The sequence below is a fragment of the Procambarus clarkii genome, chromosome 43, assembly GCF_040958095.1.
Source record: "Procambarus clarkii isolate CNS0578487 chromosome 43, FALCON_Pclarkii_2.0, whole genome shotgun sequence".
NCBI lineage: Eukaryota > Metazoa > Arthropoda > Malacostraca > Decapoda > Cambaridae > Procambarus > Procambarus clarkii.
The window spans coordinates 15,504,088-15,523,501 of NC_091192.1; the positions used below are offsets into that span (position 1 = coordinate 15,504,088).

Genomic DNA, 19,414 nt, shown 5'->3' on the forward strand with positions numbered 1-19,414 from the left:
CAGACGCGAGGAAGGAGCGCAGGAAGAGAGAAGGAAATCAGAGTACCACAACCCAGAACCCTACAATCCCAGAGGGAAGTGGAGAACCCTCCTCAAACAGTGCAACAGCCACAGGGATTGGGGCACCACCCCCAAATTCTACCCAACAGACACCCAACCTGCCCCATCCCCTGTCAGCCCCCCACTAAGTACCCACCTAGGGCACCCTCCCCCCACCCACCCCCCACCCCCCACTCACCCCCCTTCTCCCCCTCACCCCTCTCCCCAGGACCTCCCTTCTCCCCCATCCCCCATGCCCTCCCTTCTCCCACATGCCTTCCCGTCTCTCCCACCCCCATGCCCTCCCTTCTCCCCCTCCCCCCTAAGCCCCCCACTCTCCCCCACCCCACCTAAGTCTTCCCCTCTCCCCCACTCCCCTAAACCCTCCCCTCTTCCTCACCCACCTCAGCCCTCCCTTTTCCCCCACGCCCCCCAAGCCCTCCACCCTTTTCTCTTCCCCCAAGCCCCCCCATCTCCCCTATCCCCTCCTCCACCAATCCCCCCGTGCCAGGTCCCCCCAGCTCCCACTCACCCCAGATCCCAAAGGTCCCCCCCAGAAAAGAAGCAGAAGAGAGTCAGTTTCAGGGTGATGTACTCGAACATAGATGGGATCACAAGCAAGACAAGTGAACTAAGGGAAAGAGCACAAGAAGTTAACCCAGATGTAATCGGACTCACTGAAACAAAACTCTCTGGAATCATAACGAATGCCGTGTTTCCCCAGGAGTATACAGTAATAAGGAAAGAGAGGGAAGGTAGAGGAGGAGGCGGAGTGGCCCTACTCATGAGAAGGGAATGGAGTTTTAAGGAGATGGCCATCCCGGGCTGTGAGGAGTTCAGAGACTACATAGCAGGCACCATAACAATGGGAGGACCAAGAATAGTAGTAGCAGTAATATACAACCCTCCACCAAATGACAGGAGACCAAGTCAAGAGTATGAAAACAACAACAAGGCAGTTAACACTATAATTGAGAGGGCAGCCTCTGCTGCCTGTAGAAATAGATCCCACCTGCTCATCATGGGCGACTTCAATCACGGAAAGATTGACTGGGAGAACAAGGAACCGCATGGAGGCGAGGATACGTGGAGAGCCAAACTATTGGAGGTGGTGACAAGCAACTTTTTAACGCAGCATGTCGGAGAACCCACAAGGATGAGAGGCAATGATGAACCAGCGAGACTCGACCTAGTCTTCACTCTGAACGACTCCGACATAAGAGAAATCGGTTTTGAGGACCCAGTAGGAATGAGCGACCACAGTGTACTGGTGTTTGAGTACTTGATTGAAGAAGGGTTATTGAACTCGAGGAGGGATACCGAAACCAAAAGGTTAGCATACCGAAAGGGAAACTATGAGGGGATAAGAAAATTCCTAACAGATATAGCATGGGAAACAGAGCTCAGGGGAAAGACGGCCCAAGATATGATGGATTACATCACGCAGAAGTGCAAGGACGCAGCAAACAAGTTTGTCCCAGTCCAAAAGGAAAACAGAGAAATGAAGATGAGAAACCCATGGTTTAATCAAAGATGTAGGCTAGCTAAGCAGCAAAGTAAAAGGGCATGGAGAAACTATAGGAATAACAGGACACTGGAGAGCAGAGAAAGATACCAGAATGCCAGGAATGAATATGTCAGGATGAGAAGAGAGGCAGAAAGACAATACGAAAATGACATCGCAAGCAAGGCAAAGACTCAGCCTAAATTGTTGCATAGCCACATTAGGAGAAAAACAACAGTAAAGGAACAGGTTATGAGATTAAGGATAGGGGCGGAAGGATTCACTACAAATGACAAGGAAGTGTGTGAGGAATTGAATAAGAAATTCCAGGAGGTCTTCACCTTAGAACAAGGAGAAATTCCAGAGGTAAGTGAGGGAATAGCTAACCAGGAACCACTGGAAGAGTTTGAGATTACCAGTGGGGAAGTAAGGAAGTGTTTACTAGAGTTGGACGTGACGAAGGCTATAGGCCCAGATGGAATCTCCCCTTGGGTTCTAAAGGAAGGAGCAAGAGAACTGAGCCTACCACTCTCCATAGTGTATAACAAATCACTGGCAACAGGGGAACTGCCAGATACTTGGAAAGCAGCTAACGTAGTCCCGATATACAAGAAAGGGGATAGACAGGAGGCACTGAACTACAGGCCAGTGTCCCTAACCTGCATACCATGCAAGCTGATGGAGAAGATTGTGCGAAAAAAACTAGTGGAGCATCTGGAGCGAAGGAACTTTGTAACACAGCATCAACATGGGTTCAGGGATGGCAGGTCCTGCCTCACAGGGTTACTTGAATTCTACGACCAGGCAACAAAAATAAGGCAAGAAAGAGAAGGGTGGGCAGACTGCATATTTTTGGATTGTCAGAAAGCCTTTGATACAGTGCCACACAAGAGGCTAGTGCGAAAGTTGGAGATGCAGGCTGGAGTGAGAGGGAAGGTACTCCGGTGGATAGAGGAATACCTAAGCAACAGGAGACAACGAGTCTGTGTGAGGGGTGAGGTCTCAGATTGGCGAGACGTCACAAGTGGAGTCCCGCAGGGGTCAGTCCTTGGACCTATACTGTTTCTGGTATATGTAAATGATCTCCCAGAGGGTATAGATTCGTTCCTCTCAATGTTTGCCGACGATGCAAAAATTATGAGGAGGATTGAAACAGAGGATGATAGTAGGAGGCTACAAGATGACCTGGATAGACTGAGTGAATGGTCCAACAAATGGCTGTTGAAGTTCAACCCGAGTAAATGCAAAGTAATGAAACTAGGCAGTGGAAACAGGAGGCCAGGCACAGGATACAGAATAGGAGATGAAGTACTTAATGAAACAGACAGAGAGAAAGATCTAGGAGTTGATATCACACCAAACCTGTCTCCTGAAGCCCACATAAAGAGAATAACGTCTGCGGCATATGCGAGGCTGGCTAACATCAGAACGGCGTTCAGGAACCTGTGTAAGGAATCATTCAGAATCTTGTACACCACATATGTAAGACCAATCCTGGAGTATGCGGCCCCAGCATGGAGCCCGTACCTTGTCAAGCACAAGACGAAGCTGGAAAAAGTCCAAAGGTATGCTACTAGACTAGTCCCAGAACTAAGAGGCATGAGTTATGAGGAAAGGCTGCGGGAAATGCACCTCACGACACTGGAAGACAGAAGAGTAAGGGGGGACATGATCACAACCTACAAAATCCTCAGGGGAATCGACCGGGTAAACAAGGACGAACTTTTCAACACTGGTGGGACGCGAACAAGGGGACACAGGTGGAAGCTGTGTACCCAAATGAGCCACAGAGACGTTAGAAAGAACTTTTTCAGTGTCAGAGTAGTTAGCAAATGGAATGCATTAGGAAGTGATGTGGTGGAGGCTGACTCCATTCACAGTTTCAAATGTAGATATGATAGAGCCCAATAGGCTCAGGAATCTGTACACCAGTTGATTGACGGTTGAGAGGCGGGACCAAAGAGCCAGAGCTCAACCCCCGCAAGCACAATTAGGTAAGTACAATTAGGTAAGTACACACACACAATTCCTCGGGCAGCTTTTTCTTGTCTAACAAAGCTGTAAATCTTGAAAACACAAGAGGAAGATCAGAAAGAAGTTAGCAACAACCTGCTGAATTACAACAAATAACTATCTCGTATATGCAAGATAATGTTTTTCCTCCTCTTACTATTTTATGCTCTAACATAAAACACATGAAAATTATCACAATATCTTTATAAGTTTTAGCAATATTCTTCAGTCAAGTGTGGTGACAATGGTATACTGGCACACCAGTAACTTAAGTATACAGTAGTGTTCATGTAATCCCTGTACAGTACTGTATAATGAAGCTGTAATGTAAAGTAAATGAGAATTGTTTAAATTCTGATCAACTTACAGGAAAGCCCAACTTCTGTACAATCCGAGCGTATTTCCTTGCAGCTAATCTGGAGTCATCTTCACTCTTTGCTCCTGTACATACCATTTTCCCAGAGGAAAAGATAAGTGCCGTTGTTCGGGGTTCACGAATTCTCATGATGACGGCTGCAAAACGTTTGGGATTATATTCGGCATTACGAGCATGCAAAGCTATTTTCTTTAGATCGAGCTTACAATTTAAGTTGACTGTAGAAACGATGTTCCTGTAAAAGACAAGGGGGTCTTACTTGTACCTGTCATTACATGTTAAATGCTAGGAAATTTTAGAGTCTATCCATGTAACATATTGCAATGTATAATCAAATATTTAATCCATCTGTGCATTAATAAGTACCTCATCATACATATTAAATAAATATTTCACTATCAATATTAATAAGGTATCTGCTCTAAATATTTGTGATAATGATTCTATGACATTACAGTGTGCACATGACAACTTGTTCCACAGAACTACATACAGTATAACCCTACTTTCAAACTATGGTAATGTTTACCTAGTTTTTTCTTCCAAATCTAAACCTGAACAAATTTTAAATAATTGTTTTGTGTTCTAGCTTGGGTGAATACTTTCATAACTTGTTTATATCCACCCTAGTTAAACCCTTCTCCTCCACTTGTACACTTCAGTCATATTCCTTTTTACTGTATCTTCATCTCCTAATGCCCAGGAATAACTTTGCCATCATTCTCTATTTACAGTACAGTGAATGTTAAAAATTCCTGACCAATACACATGATGCAGCCTGTTTCTAACAAAGAATTAGTCTAAATGATGTTAAGTCAGAGTGGGAAAATGTAAGTGGAGTGCCTCAAGGCTCTGTCCTGAGACCTCTGTTATTCATAATACATAAATGATTTAAATTCAGGTTTGAGCAGCAATATTTGCAAATTTGCCGATGATACAAAAATCGGGAGGGAAATAAACACGGAAAAAGACTCGCTATCACTTCAAAACGATCTAAATAGGGTTTTGAAATGGTCAAAAGATTGGCAGATGCAGTTTAATGCTGACAAATTTAAGGTTTTGAGGCTAGGTGGTAATGATAGAGTTAAGATATGAGCTAGATGGTATCGAGATTGCGAAGTCGGATTGCGAAAGGGATCTTCGAGTTATGATTAGTATGAAATTAAAACCAAAGAATCAATGTATAAATGTTCGTAATAAGGCAAACAGGACAATGGGATTTATTAATCGAAGCGTTAGTAACAAGACACTTTGTGTTCTTCAGCTATATCTTACTCTTGTTAGGCCCCATTTAGATCATGCAGTTTAGTTTTGGTCGCCATACTATAGAATGGATATAAATTCACTAGAACGCGTCCAGCGAAGGATGACAAAGTTAATCCCCCAAATTAGAAACCATCATATGAAGAAAGATTGACAACCTTAAATTACATTCTCTAGAAAGGCGAAGAATTAGGTGTGACATGATGGAGGTGTACAAGTAGATGAATGGACATAACAAATTGGATATTAATAGGGTATTAAAAGTATCAACACAAGACAGAACACGAAACAATGGGTATAAATTGGATAAGTTTATATTTAGGAAAGACCTGGGTAAATACTGGTTCGGTAGCAGGGTTGTTGATTTGTGGAACCAATTACTATGCAACATAATAGAAGTAGGATCCCTAGATTGTTTCAAGCGTAGGTAGACATACTATATATGAATGAGATTGGGTGGATATTAAAGGAGCTGCCTCGTATGGGCCAATAGGCCTTCTGCAGTTACCTTCATTCTTATGTTCTTATTAATAAATGACACTATTTATGCCAACTATTAGTTGAATGTGAAAAAATTTACTGCAGCACCCACAAAAGTTCACATTTTGTACTATTAATTTTGTGTAGGGCATTAGAAAAGGCAACCAAATCTAAAGTTACCTTGGCCTGGTATAGCACAAGCTAAATTAGGACTAAGATGGCATATATTAGGGCCTAGGTTTGCTAATTTAGGCTTAGGATAGGATAGGTTGTATGTCATTTTGAGTATTACAATAATGTAGTGGGGTCTCTATTTATGATGGTAATCCATTCCCAGAGACGTATCGTAAGTCGAAATATCATAAGTCGAAGCAATTTTTCCCCATAAGAAATAAAGGGAATTGGATTAATCCGTTCCACACCCACAAAAATATTAACTTAAAAATACATTTTATGCTGAAAACAATTTTTTTCTCTAACTACAATACAGTACATATGTTTATCTTACCTTTATGGAGGACTTTTGATGCGTATGGAAGATGGTGAGGAGGGGGGAGGAGAAGAGGTGTTACTGTTTGGAAGGAGAGTCCCCTTCCATTATAACATCAGGCAGTGATTACTTTTCTGGTAAATAAACATGGAAAAAGGAGGAATCCCCTACTCTATTTTAAACTTAGACCCAAATATCACAGAAACAAGGTTATCACGTATAGCCAAACTCAATTACGGGCTCACCATAGCCCGTGCTACATGGACACTTTGTTCTGAGTAGCTAAATCAGTAACAACAACAACATACTTTTCTGGGGTACACTCTCTCCTACGTTTTGTCTGCATACCACTAGGACCTGGTCGTGATTCACTGCTTGTTTGTCTCACTAAAAACCTTTCCATAGATTTTTGTTTTTCCATACATTTTAATTTTTGTCGGTAGTGAGGCATCACAGTCTCATTAAAAAGGTTAAGGCAACGGCCTACTGCACTGTGATTTGGGCGAGTCGTTTCAGCAAAAGTTTGCAATTCTTCCCATGCTGCACACATATTCTTAACGAGGAAGGAACATTCTGTACTGTCTCCTCCTCCCCTGAAGAAATTTCCTCAGCTGTCTCTCGTTGCTGCTCCTTGTGACGTTCCTTGGTGGTCAGTTCTTTGCTGTGTTCCTCCACCAGCTCGCAACACACAACACTTGTGTTGTGTGTTGCGAGTCTGTGTTGCGATTACTGTGTTAGTGTTTAGTGCGATTACTTAGTGTTGCGATAAAAAGTCTGTGTTGCGATTACTGTGTTAGTGTTTAGTGCGATTACTTAGTGTTGCGATAAAAAGTCTGTGTTGCGATTACTTAGAACATTATGAATGCCACTTTTTTTTCTAAATTTCTCAAACAATCCCCTGCTCACCTTAAACTCTTTCACATTTGCATCATTTGAATCACTCATTCCAGGGGTTTTCTTTAAAAGGTCTTCATGCAATTTCCTTGCTTTTTCACAAATGATGGCCTCTGAAACTATCGCCTGCTAACGCCTTGCTGTGTATCCAAATTAATAATAACTGTTCAACATCCGCAAGTGTTTGTGTTCTATGTTTCGTAATTATTGATACGCCTTTTGCCACTTTAGCACTCATAATGTCCTTTTTCTTACCAAGTATGGTGGATATCGTTGACAGATTTGTTGTACTGCCTAGCTAGTTCAACAACCCGCACACCATCTTCATATTTACAAATGATCTCGTTTTTGCTCTATGGTCATCGTTACATGGTTTTCATATGTTGAACTTTACCACTGACTTTCTTGGGACCCATGGCGTGATATATAATAATTAGTTTTATGTTCAAAAAGCAAAAAAAATCACCACAAAAATGGAATTTCTTATAGGCGTGATTGTCACTAAGCTGGCAGCTCTAGTAAACTGAGGCAGGTCGGCCCGCATGACCGAAAACCGCGCGCTCGGTCGACCCGAACGTGTACCAACAAATATCGTTAGTCAACAACACTATCGCAAGTCAAGTCACATTTTTCGATCAAATTTACATCGTAACTCGAAATTATCGAAAGTCGGGGCAATCGTAAGTCGAGGTGCCACTGTACAAGATTTGAACTTTTGGGTTTAAAAGTCTGTGTACATTTAACCAAGAGTTCCTATAAATACTATAATTTTTGGATGGGTTGTATGATGGAAATTTAGAATATTGTAACAAACAAATATTGTTCATCGTTACACTTTGGTGCTTAGCCCCGATTTTCATTCAACGACAATCTTTTCTTGACTGGACACTCGTTCATTGACAGTCATTCATTGCAATTTGGCTGCTCATTCATTGACAGTCATTCAATGCCTGACTGACTCCTTTTATATATCTTGGCATCGTTCTGTATATGTAATAGCTTTTATATATTACATTTCCACTGGCTACCTACATCATATTACTTCATTTTCTTGAATGTACTCTTGTCCCTAGTTAACAGTACTTGGGTCATATTTATGGTCTTTTACTTGCATATTTGCATACTTCATACAACAAGGTTCACGAGAGCGGTGTTTCTTAGTGTGCATATTGGCCATAACACTAATAGTGCTAGGCTAGACTATGTATGTGTTCGGATTCCTGATCTTGCACAGTGCCAGTGTTCAGTTATAGAACTGTTTTACTTCCTCTTCTCCTTGTACGATATTACAAGCTGATCTGTTGACATGTCGGCAGGTGGAGGTAGATCTCTTATCAACTACTCTTGCCCCCCTAAATCTCATTGTCATTAGCACGAGAGGAACTAGGATTTCCAGCCCTGGCTGCGGATTTTTATTTGTATTTCTTTTACGTACTGAATCTTTGTATTTTAGTGCAGTACATGACCTCCAGTGTTCTCTTCCTCCATAAATCGGTGGCACATGTGTCGTCTGCTCTGCTGGAGCCGTTTCCTCTGTTCCTGCGGGATGCAGTGTTGCAACTTTTCGATTCACGTCTTGCATGTCGGCTAGTGGTGCTCGTTTCCTCGTTTGCTTCTGCCTGGGCCCTTGCTCTTCGGTTTTTGTCGCCATTTGTCCTAGCTGTTTGCGGAGTCTGCAGTTGGGCAGTTTCTGCAAGCTGCTGCTTCTAGTTGTCGTCCGTGTCGGACTTGTTGGTCCTTCGGCGGTCCTGGGAGGGGGTTCCTCCCGGTCGGGGCGTTTCTGCTCGCCAGGGATTTGGTTCTTTCCCGGCTCGCCGGGTTTGGATTCATGGTGCCCTAGCAGAGGTTTCATCTAGTTCCCTAATAACCTTGGTTCAGGCGCTGTTTGCTCAGTGTTCGCAACCAGGGTTTTTTTCCATGGCGAGATGGAAAACCTAAAATCTAAAAACTTCCTCTTTCAGATGCTCGGTCCAGTCTGTTACGTGGCTGGTTCAATCTTCTCTTCAAATCTTCACTTCAGGTACTTTTAACTCGAGTCTAACTCCATCTGTTTGGTGATCAGGTGGCTTTGTTGATGGTGTCCCACCTGTGTGCTGCATCTCAGTGGCAGTATGTGGTTTACTGGCGATACTTTTTCCTTTTCGTTTCATCGTAGGTTTACTGGGCTTTTTGTTGCAGTGGTCTTGTCCTTTCTCTCGTGGTGGTTCAGGACCGTCATTTTGTGCGGCATACTGTCGCCTTGTCTCGTGCGGCTCTGGCGGAGCCGCTAAAGCTTGCTTTCGGATTTGATGTTTCTTCTGCACTGTTTCGCAAGCTGTCTCAGGCGTTGTTTCACCTCCGGCCAGGTCATGTGCTGCCTGAGCCATTCTGGTCTTGGCCTGGGTGCACTCTTCTCTTTCCCTCGGTTTGATATGGCTCCTTCAGTTCGAGAATGTTTCTTGAAGGCTTCTGCTCCTTTGGGTTCTGGTGTCCAGTTTGTTCGTTTGCAGCCATCTCTTTTTTTTCTGGCAAGGCTGGGCCGGCTGTTTTCCGGAGGGGTCCCTGGGGTTGTTGATGCTTGGTTGGTTTGGCCGGGGGTGCATCTTGTGTCAGGTTGTGGTTTACAGACATTGCCTGCATGCCGCGGCCTCTGTCGCCCTGGACGTGCTTTGAGTTGCCCGGGTTACCTTCATCCCTGTTCCAGGGTTTGGGATTCCTGGGTTGTCTGCAGGGGTCGTTTTGTGTTGCCAGGTGTCTTGCTTTCGGGCGTGTGGTTTCCACTTCCCGGGTTTGTCCCTCTTTTGTCCTTCTTTGGGTAGTTAACTCCAGGGAAATGAAGGGGCTCCCCCTCGAGAAAACCAGCGTTGAATGTAATGAAACACCAGTTTCTGGGCGAGACCCGGAGGCTCCCCGACATCCCCCCTACCTCCGGTCAGCGGTTCTTTTCACGTGTTTTGACATCCAGCCTAAGAACCGACAGGCTCAGGTAGCCGGCAGGGGATCTGGGGCTCCTTGGGGGGGGGAGGGGTTGTGCAGACAGCGGCACGTTTGAGGCGAGATGAAGTCATGCTCGATTGATCGTTTTTCTTCACAGAGTTCTATCCTCTCGTTCAGCATTTGGTAGCATTTCATCACCAGAATGGGGAAAGGGGTGTTTTGGGATTTCTATCTTTCTGGGTGCCCAACCCGGTCGATGGCAGAGTACTTCTAAACCACATATAAGGTGTCTCTATAGGCCATTGCTCCTCGGGCCTCTCTGAGGGGGCAGGTTCCAGCTTGGAGTTCTAGGCCTACTGGGGACTACATGTACTCAAACTCCATGTACTGATGCCCAAAGCTTATACATTCGTATCAGCTGGATAGCTCCAAGGAGCCTCACCCAGAAAATGGTGTTTCATTACATTCAACGCTGGTTTTTTGCAATATAATAAATATCCAGAAAACAAATATTTTTATGTGTTTATACTGTCATTTGAGAACATTGTGGAAGAGCAAGAGAAAGGAAGACACTTCCTCAAGACACAAGCAAGAAACCACAGTGACCAATCACCCAAAAAGTCTCAAACACAGCACCGAGGGTCAGAAAATGTGCCAAATGGGTAAAATCTCAATAAATGTAAACTCAAAACCAAGGCTTCACTGCAAGATCCAGGGAAGGTTCTGCAAACCAAAACTCAGGGAAACTAGATTGCAGAAATCTGCCGTGAGCAGAACCAAGCAACAAATCTGGGCTATGAAAATTATCCCAAGGGAAAGGACAGAGGAGGCCTCAGGGAGGGAAGATAAACTTCACTGGAAAATAACCCCCTCAGGCCTAGCTAAAACAAAGACACAATGAGGAAGATAGGGCAAACCTAGGACCTTTCCAAACAAATTCCCCTTTCTTCCCCAGAAGTTGGGATTTCTCAATTTTGGGTCAATCTCTAAGCTCTCTTTTTCTTGTAGAAAAAGCCACGTTCTGGTCCTGGCTCCTGTTAGGCAAGGGTGGGTCTCGGATGCCTGGTGCAGCTCCTTAAGGCTCGGCTGTAGCAGCACTTACAGTGTCTGGGGTAAACCAATGGAATACGCTTGCAGAAAATATGAACGAATCACAGCTTCAAACCAGATATCAGAGCATTAGAATTTACAAAGGTATAAATGCACCAGGTTCAAGGGATCAGAGTTGGGGCCCTAAAGCTACTGCAATTTCATTCCTTACAGACACAGGCAGGAAACCAAGGCAAGCACATACTGTAGCTGTGGAACGATGGCTGGATCATTGGAATGTGGGGTCATGGGAGTCATGGGTCCCCCACCTGGAGTGGAGGGTCCTGTGGCTGGCCCAAACATGCCTGCACCCACTTGTGATCCGCCTCCTACTACAGGTGACATCATACTCTGAAATGTCAACGAGTGACAATTAAAAATTAAATAGTCAAATTTCCTCAAGTTAATATAAACGACTAAAAAATATCAAAATACTGATGCAAATCAAAATTAAGGAGTAATTATTACCTAGGGTAAAAATAACCAAGAAAAGCACTAAATAATTTTGTATATTTTACCAAAATGCATTTTTTTTCAGTGCAGTTGAAATGCATAACAAGAAAGTATTGTGTCAGCACAGGTGTTAAGTGTTTTCCTGTCTGCAATACACTTAACCCTTTGGTGAAGAGGTCGACTCATGAAAAGCAGACCAAAATTACAATAAGTGATCACAGTCCACCTGCCTAAAAAATGTTTCCAAATCATATAAAGATCAAACAGGTCCTCTGGCCTTCATAAGAACCCCCTGGGCCTGGCAAATATTACCAGCTGTTGTTGGTAGAATAAATTATCACCCCAATGCAGTAGCACCAATAATCAGCTATTATGCTTCCTTCAAACAACTCTTACTTCACACTCATTACACAAAAAAAAAATAATAATAATTCCCCCCCCCCCCCAATCCGACAGTCAGGGACAGGAAGCCTGTTAGGCTTATCGACATTCCCACAGATGCAACCCCCAACAGTTGCCCAAATCCTGGGTACCTATTTACTGTTAAATGAACTAAAAAAATTTAAAAAAGAATTATCAAAACTTATCTGATGTGAAATTTCAAGTCCAAGTTAACTAAAGAAAAATGTTATGAGTAACACCATATATAAAACTCTTTGTTGCATACAATGTTTTGTTTGTGATGAACTTAAAAAAGTCACCACACTTTGAATGGCTCATTCAGAGTTACATTACACCTTGGTACAAGTTCAGCCTTGTGCCATAGGACACGTCTTCACATCTCTGTCAGCAACAACAACAACTCACAACTAACCGGAGTGTGTGGCTGCATCAGGCTGTGGGGTGTGAACCCACTACTGTAAGTCTGTTGCGTCATCTGCTGTTGCTGCCCTTGCTGCTGTGACTGTTGCTGCTGATTGTGCTGTTGTGCAGATTGCTGCTGCTGTTGCTGCTGAGCAGACGGGAGAATCATCTCTTCCTCACCCATTGCAGGTGCCAGGGGTGTCCCAATACTTGGGATACTGAATCCCGGAGAGGGCAGCATGTGATCCATGATGTCGGTAGTGGCAACAACTTAAACTCTGAAAGTAACAAACAAAAATAATAAGTTGTTTTATATCCATCTCACTGACAAACTCAAATTAAAAAAAAAAAGATATTGCATCTATAAATTGAAGAAGAAAATCACACCTATAATTACTAACAATTACAGATAGTAGGCCAAGTAAATAAACTAATTACTAATCTGCCCTAGAGCTTTAATCATGTATAGTATTATAAATATCAGATTATTTTTGCATTCAGCATATCACTGTTTTTTTAAAACCAAGAGATAAACCACCTTCCATTGCAACAATCAACCACGGAGCAGTCAACAAAGAATGGCGATCATCATCTTCAGAGATTTTGCATCATGTGCTGCACCGATATGCATAAAAAACCAGCGTTGAATGTAATGAAACGCAAGTTTCTGGGCGAGACCCGGAGACGCCCCGGAGCTAACCGGGCTGATATGAATGTATTGGACCCTGGCATCAGTCAATGCACATCGAGTTTTAGGCCTACTGGGGACCACAAGCCAGAACTTTGCTTCCTCAGAAAGACACAAGGAGCAATGGCCTATAGACACTCCCGTGTGGTTGGAAGCATTCTGTCTGCCATCGACCAGGTCAGGCACCCAGAAAGGCAAGCGCCTCAAGTCAAACCCCTATTCTGGTTAAAATATTGCTACTGAAAGCCAAACTAACGGACAGAACTCCCCAAATGAAAACGAGCAAATGAGCATGACGTCACCGGGTCGCTGTCTGCGCAAACATCTCCCCCACCTCCCCAGGAGGGAAAAGAGAGAGCCCCAGACCCCCATGCCGGCTATTCACCCTGCAGTTCTGAGGCTGGATGTCAAAAATCCGCCAAACGGAGGGAGTGATGCCGGGAAGCTTCAGGTCTCACCCAGAAACTGGCATTTTACTACATTCAACGCTAGCTTTCTGGCGATAGTCCCTTCGACTCCCGGAGCTACTTACCGAAAGAGAAAACAAGAGGGACTTACCTGAGAGGCGGTCGGCCCTCGCTCCTCAACGCGAAGTCAAGACAACTGGCTGCAACCACCCATCCACAGCAACAACCTGACTAGATGACTAGGCCCAGGAACAATGACAAGGTAGCAAACGGCCAGGACCCTGTTCGATCTCCAAAAACCACGTGCCCAAATGTCAGCCCAAGACATGTTACCAAAGATGGCAGCCAGCGCAGTAAACTTACGAACGTCATGGGCACAAGGATAGACTGCAGGCTGGCTGGACCGAATAACACTGCAGACGACCTGGAAGACCTGAACCCTGGAACAGGGAAGGGGGGAAACCGGATCAACCCAAAGCGCATCCCTGGCCCTGGAGGCCGTGGCTCGCAGGTAACGGCAGAGCCGCAACCGGACACAAGACATGAAGCACCCTTGGCCTAACCAACCAAGCACCAACAACACAAGGACCCGTCCGGAAAGCAGCAGCACTCATTCTTCGCCAGAAAAGGAAATGGCTGCAAATGAACAAACCTATTACCAGGACCAAAAGAGCAGAAACTCCTGCGCCGGAGAAGAGCATGATGCTCCCCCAACCCGACCCCCAGAGGCCAATGCCAACAGGAAAACAATCCTTAACCAAAGGGGCCAATACAAACCGAGGAGACGAAAGAAAAGAGCCCCCCTGTCCAACGACCAGGACGGCTCAGATGGCACTTGAGCAGACCGAAGGTGAAACAATGCACGAGACAGCTTGCAGAACGGTGCAGAAGTAACATCAATGCCGAACACAAGCTGCAGTGACTCCGCCAGTGCCACACAATATGAAGCAACAGTATTCGGAATAAGACGATGGTACTGAAACAACCACTAAAGAAAGGACAAGACAACCCTATCAGAGACCAAAGGAAACCTATGAAGGGATATGAAATAACGGAAGGACCACCAGGAAATTTCATACTGCCACTGAGACGAAGCACGCAGGTGGGACACTGTAGCGAGTAATCCTAATACTCGCTCCATTATCTCATTATCTTAATGGCATAACTAATTACACATGCTATAATCCTATCCCTATTTACAGGTAACGGTTTTTCCACCCTCCTATCTTACTGTGAGGTGTAGTCATCGTATTTAAACAAGCGATTTGATGAATAGCGGACAGTACAATCTCCAGTCAAGAATGTAGTACTCGGTGTAGGCAGTTCTAATCGACCCAAGACGCTACAGCTTCGACACAGAGCAGGCAGCAAACTACGACCTCATCCAGCTACAACGCTCTCCCACATAGAGCTCCGCGACTCCGGCCACGCTCGGCTTTCTGCTCTGCTTCAGGCTTCGTCTCAACGTCTACGACACTGCTGTATCCAGGACTACTAAATAAATATGAAACTCACTAAACACTGTATCTAATCAACCCAACAACGTAACATAATCGTACGTTACAACACCATCAACGAAGCCACCTGCTCACCATACAAGTGGTGATAGAATCTAGTCAGAAACACCAGACACGAAGACTCAAGAAGATCGAATCAGCCACATAACGGACTGGACCGATCTGCTGAAAGAGGCGGAGCTGTGGGAAGACCCTTGGGGTTTGGACACTGAGCAATCAGCGCCTGAAACCAAGGCTGGGCCGGCCACCAAGGGGCCAGAAGGACAAGTCTCCCTTGGTAAAAATCCCTCCGGCAGGAAACCCACCGGAGGGATGAGGTTGTTTCAACAATGCCCAAGCGAACCCACTTCGAGATGACCTGACAGTGCAGGAGAAGAAGCCTGCCCCGCCAACTCTGAATCGCCCAAAGGTTGATGGGCTACCCAACGCAAGCCACAAGAAACGACCCAACAAATCCTAACAAATCGTGGGACCAGGCGTGGGCAAACAACGCGAGCCTAACCCCCCCCCACCCCCACCCCCCCGTCAATGGGACGAATTGCGAAAGGGTCAATGTCCTTTACAAGAAGCCAACCAACAAGCAGAGCGATTACCGCGCTGACCGGACGCCGCCGGCTTCGAAGGCTGCACTGGTTTAGAAACTGTCACTACTGGCCCACCACGATAGGAGAAATCCAGAGCCCTTGCATGACCCTTCTGGGAAGAACTGGAACAATGGGGGCCCACTGGTCAGACCAGAAGCACCGACTGGAGGAACGGGCTTGAATGCTGCCAGCGCCACACCGGATGGAGCATTCCAAGGTTCCCCGAAACGGCCCGAGTCTCACTATTTGCCCCTCACTATTATTTGCATCTGACTATCTCACCCTGCCCCAACTCCGAAACTCTCAGACGCTCCGGAGCGGAAGCAGGGGAAAAGGAACAGGATGAACAACAACAGGGAAAGGACAAGGGGATGCAGACGAAATCAAAGTCGAGGCGCCTAATACCCCAAAGTCCGGGTCCCTATAACCAAAGGGGGGCAGGCTTGAGGCATCCGGGTGAGCAACTAACCTAGCATGCTGCAGCAGCCTAGAATGCGCATGCAACGCCAAAGCCACCTCCACCCGAATATCATGACCTCATCTCCAGAATGACATAGCTGCCCTGGAGAAGGTGCAACACTGGGCAATAAAAATCATTCCAGAGCTAGGTCAACTTACATATCAGAATGGTTGAGGGGCTCAGGGCTAACAACACTGCAGACCAGGCATGACTCGGTGGATCTCATTGGATCTCATTGAAACTTAAAATACTGAACAATTTGGAGGAATGTTGAACTGCTCACTTTCTTCAGAAGGTCAGGTGTAATGCAAACAAGGAACAACGGTTTCAAGCTCAGTAAGCCACAATGAGAACAGAAGATGATTTTTTCACCCACAAGGTTATAAACCCAAGGAACTGCCTACCCGCCAAAGCCATAACTGCCAAAAACTCTTAAATTTTAAAGTACAACTGGAAAAGATCATGAAAGCATATAGGGAGACCTTCAAGAAGCTGCCGGCTTCCTGTCCTCATTGAGGACAGGAAGTGGCATTGTTATCGGGGTCACTAGTGTTAGTGGCCCTCAGGCAAATATTTATTCTACTGAACTTTTAAGTGTGTAGTATGGAGTATAAACATGTAAATAGTGTTTGTCGAAGTGAGCAAGTGGGAGTGGAAATGATAAAAACATTATAAACTGGTGAATAATATACCATATTGGTTAGTATACTAGTGAAATGCACATACAGGTATTTGTGTTTATGATGTTTCATACCTGTTAGTGCATCATTATGATAGCATATTGCACAATATCAGTAAACAAACAAAAAAAGTGGACGACATTCATAAAATATTATAAATAAATAATTGTGGCAATTCTTGCTGCTTAAATAGCACGACCCACTCCAGGTGATGCCTCCTCGAACGCCCAGGAAATTGTGATGCCATGGCAACATTCTGTCACTTCACTACAGCCAAAGTATGTGCGATATTGATTTTATTTATGCCTTCACATTAACAGGGAACCCATTTTAACAATATTAACACAACAAATTTTGTTTCAAATCATTTTTCTTGTGCACCAGAGGGTCTCTTGTAATGCTTGTGCAGTAAGAGGGTTAAAAAATCTATTGAACACGACACATCCGGGCACATTCATCCTCCTCAAAATCAAAAGAGGACAAGGATTTTTTATTTGCCCAATAGCAACCAAGAAGGATGGCAAGGACAAGACACGGTGTGACCGGGATGCCACGAAAAGGAGCAAATTCGAGGACCATCGTCGTTTGAGATCATTAGACGAGCAAAATACATTGACATTAACTGTCCAACTTGCAAACTATTTTCAGCATCAGATAACGAAGAGTCGCTCAGTTCATCTCAAGCTTTATCAGATGGTAAAGTGCTTATCGAAGCACCTGTGTAGCATCAGCACGTCTGAAGTTGGCTGATGCACAGCTTGCTCCACTACTCCTATACTACACTCAGGTGCCAGCACACACCTAACAGCACACGTGAGCACCAGCAGCACACACCTGTCAGTGTGTGTGCAGCTCCACCGCTGTCCTGTGAGCCTCCACACCACCACAACTGAGGTAAACTCTCACAGCCTCACAACTCACCCACTAACCCGTCGCTGCCCCGCTACATGTAAACAAACCTCGAACACTGTCTACAATTTATTAATTAACAACTGAACCAAACCTCCTCTTTATTTGACGTTGATAACTGCAATATTTAAAAAAAAATGAGCATATTATTTTATTTTTATTTTATTTTATTTACCTGTATTTTAGATTTTACTGGAAACGTTTGTAACAGGGACTTTGTGTATAAAATAATAATAATAATAATAATAATAATAATAATAATAATAATAATAATAATAATAATAATAATAATAATTTATTTAGTACCAGTACATACATAGTTGCAGCGTTACAGTACAAACATTCTGTTAGATTTAAAGATAGAGGTAGTACATACAATACCTAAAGCCACTCAAAGCGTTTCGGGCAGGAAAAACATTAAAGACTAAAACTTAATAGTAATTGAGATTAAAGTATAAAATGTGTTGAGAACAAATGAAAATAAAAATAAAAAAGGGGGGAACATGGCAGAAAAAGCAGCACAAATGCAATTAGGTCGACAAACCAACCCGTCCTCTTAAAAATAACGTCACTTTGGGCTCGTATGCGCACTATGGCCAAATTTGGACGTAATTTGAAATGAAATCGACTCACAAAAGTGACGTACTGTCCCGTTTTCTGTTTGAGTCGTCCCAGCTTAGAAAAGGATTCTTTCCATTAACGTTTTTCATACTGTTTTGAAACTTTATGAGAATTTCCTGCCCACCTAACCTATCAGAGGACCCTTAACTTACTGTTGTTGAAAAAAAATCCCAAATTTATATTCATTTTTTTCATTTTCAAATTACATCCATATTCGTTCATACGGGCAAACGGCCAAAAGCGACGTTCTTTTTAAGAGGACAGGTAAGTGTTGTTTAAAAAATAACAGACATGGGTTGACAATATAGGGGTAAGGTAGGTTACAGGGAATTTATTAGGAAGTGCTTCGTTTTTATTTTAAACTAAAACACAGTCTCCGTGGTGTAGTGGTAAGACACTCGCCTGGCGTTCCGCGAGCGCTATGTCATGGGTTCGTATCCTGGCCGGGGAGGATTTACTGGGCGCAATTCCTTAACTGTAGCCTCTGTTTAACGCAACAGTAAAATGTGTACTTGGATGAAAAAACGATTCTTCGCGGCAGGGGATCGTATTCCAGGGACCTGCCCGAAACGCTACGCGTACTAGTGGCTGTACAAGAATGTAACAACTCTTGTATATATCACAAAAAAAAAAAAAAAGTTGAGAGAGGTACAGTCTTTAACACGGTTGGGAAGGTCATTCCACATTCTGGGTCCCTTGATTTGTAGAGCATTTCTGGTTTGATTAAGTCGTATTCTTGGAATATCAAAACTGTATTTGTTTCTGGTGTGGTGCTCATGGGATCTGTTACAACCTTCTAGGAAGCTTTTGAGGTCAAGATTAATATTACAGTTCAGCGTTTTATATATATATAATACACATGAGAGGATGTGCAGTGACTTAATATCTAACATATTCAGAGATTTGAGTAGGGGTACCGAGTGATGTCTGGGGCCAGAGATATTGTCCTAATAGCAGCTTTGTGTTGAGTAATTAGAGGACGTAAATGATTTTGGGTTATCTTGAGGTTATCTTGAGATGATTTCGGGGCTTTAGTGTCCCCGCGGCCCGGTCCTCGACCAGGCCTCCACCCCCAGGAAGCAGCCCGTGACAGCTGACTAACACCCAGGTACCTATTTTACTGCTAGGTAACAGGGGCATAGGGTGAAAGAAACTCTGCCCATTGTTTCTCGCCGGCGCCCGGGATCGAACCCGGGACCACAGGATCACAAGTCCAGCGTGCTGTCC

General features: G+C 44.3%; 1 protein-coding gene across 6 annotated transcripts in view; it reads right to left on the reverse strand.

The window, feature by feature from the left end:
• The window catches only part of Tbp (TATA binding protein), a 65,032-nt gene extending 47,393 nt beyond the window's left edge, over positions 1 to 17,639 (reverse strand). For 3 of the 6 annotated variants that reach the window (XM_069300063.1, XM_069300061.1, XM_045738582.2), the window contains exons 1-4: positions 17,492 to 17,616; positions 12,332 to 12,599; positions 11,270 to 11,415; positions 3,924 to 4,167 (exon numbers count right to left, since the gene is read on the reverse strand). In XM_069300063.1, coding sequence (XP_069156164.1) covers positions 3,924 to 4,167; positions 11,270 to 11,415; positions 12,332 to 12,571 — 630 coding nt within the window. In that variant the 5' untranslated portion in view covers positions 12,572 to 12,599; positions 17,492 to 17,616. Of the gene's footprint in view, positions 1 to 3,923; positions 4,168 to 11,269; positions 11,416 to 12,331; positions 12,600 to 17,458 lie in introns of all 6 variants that reach the window. The other 3 variants (XM_045738583.2, XM_069300062.1, XM_045738584.2) reach the window with 2 other exon arrangements.
• Positions 17,640 to 19,414: the final 1,775 nt, after the last annotated feature.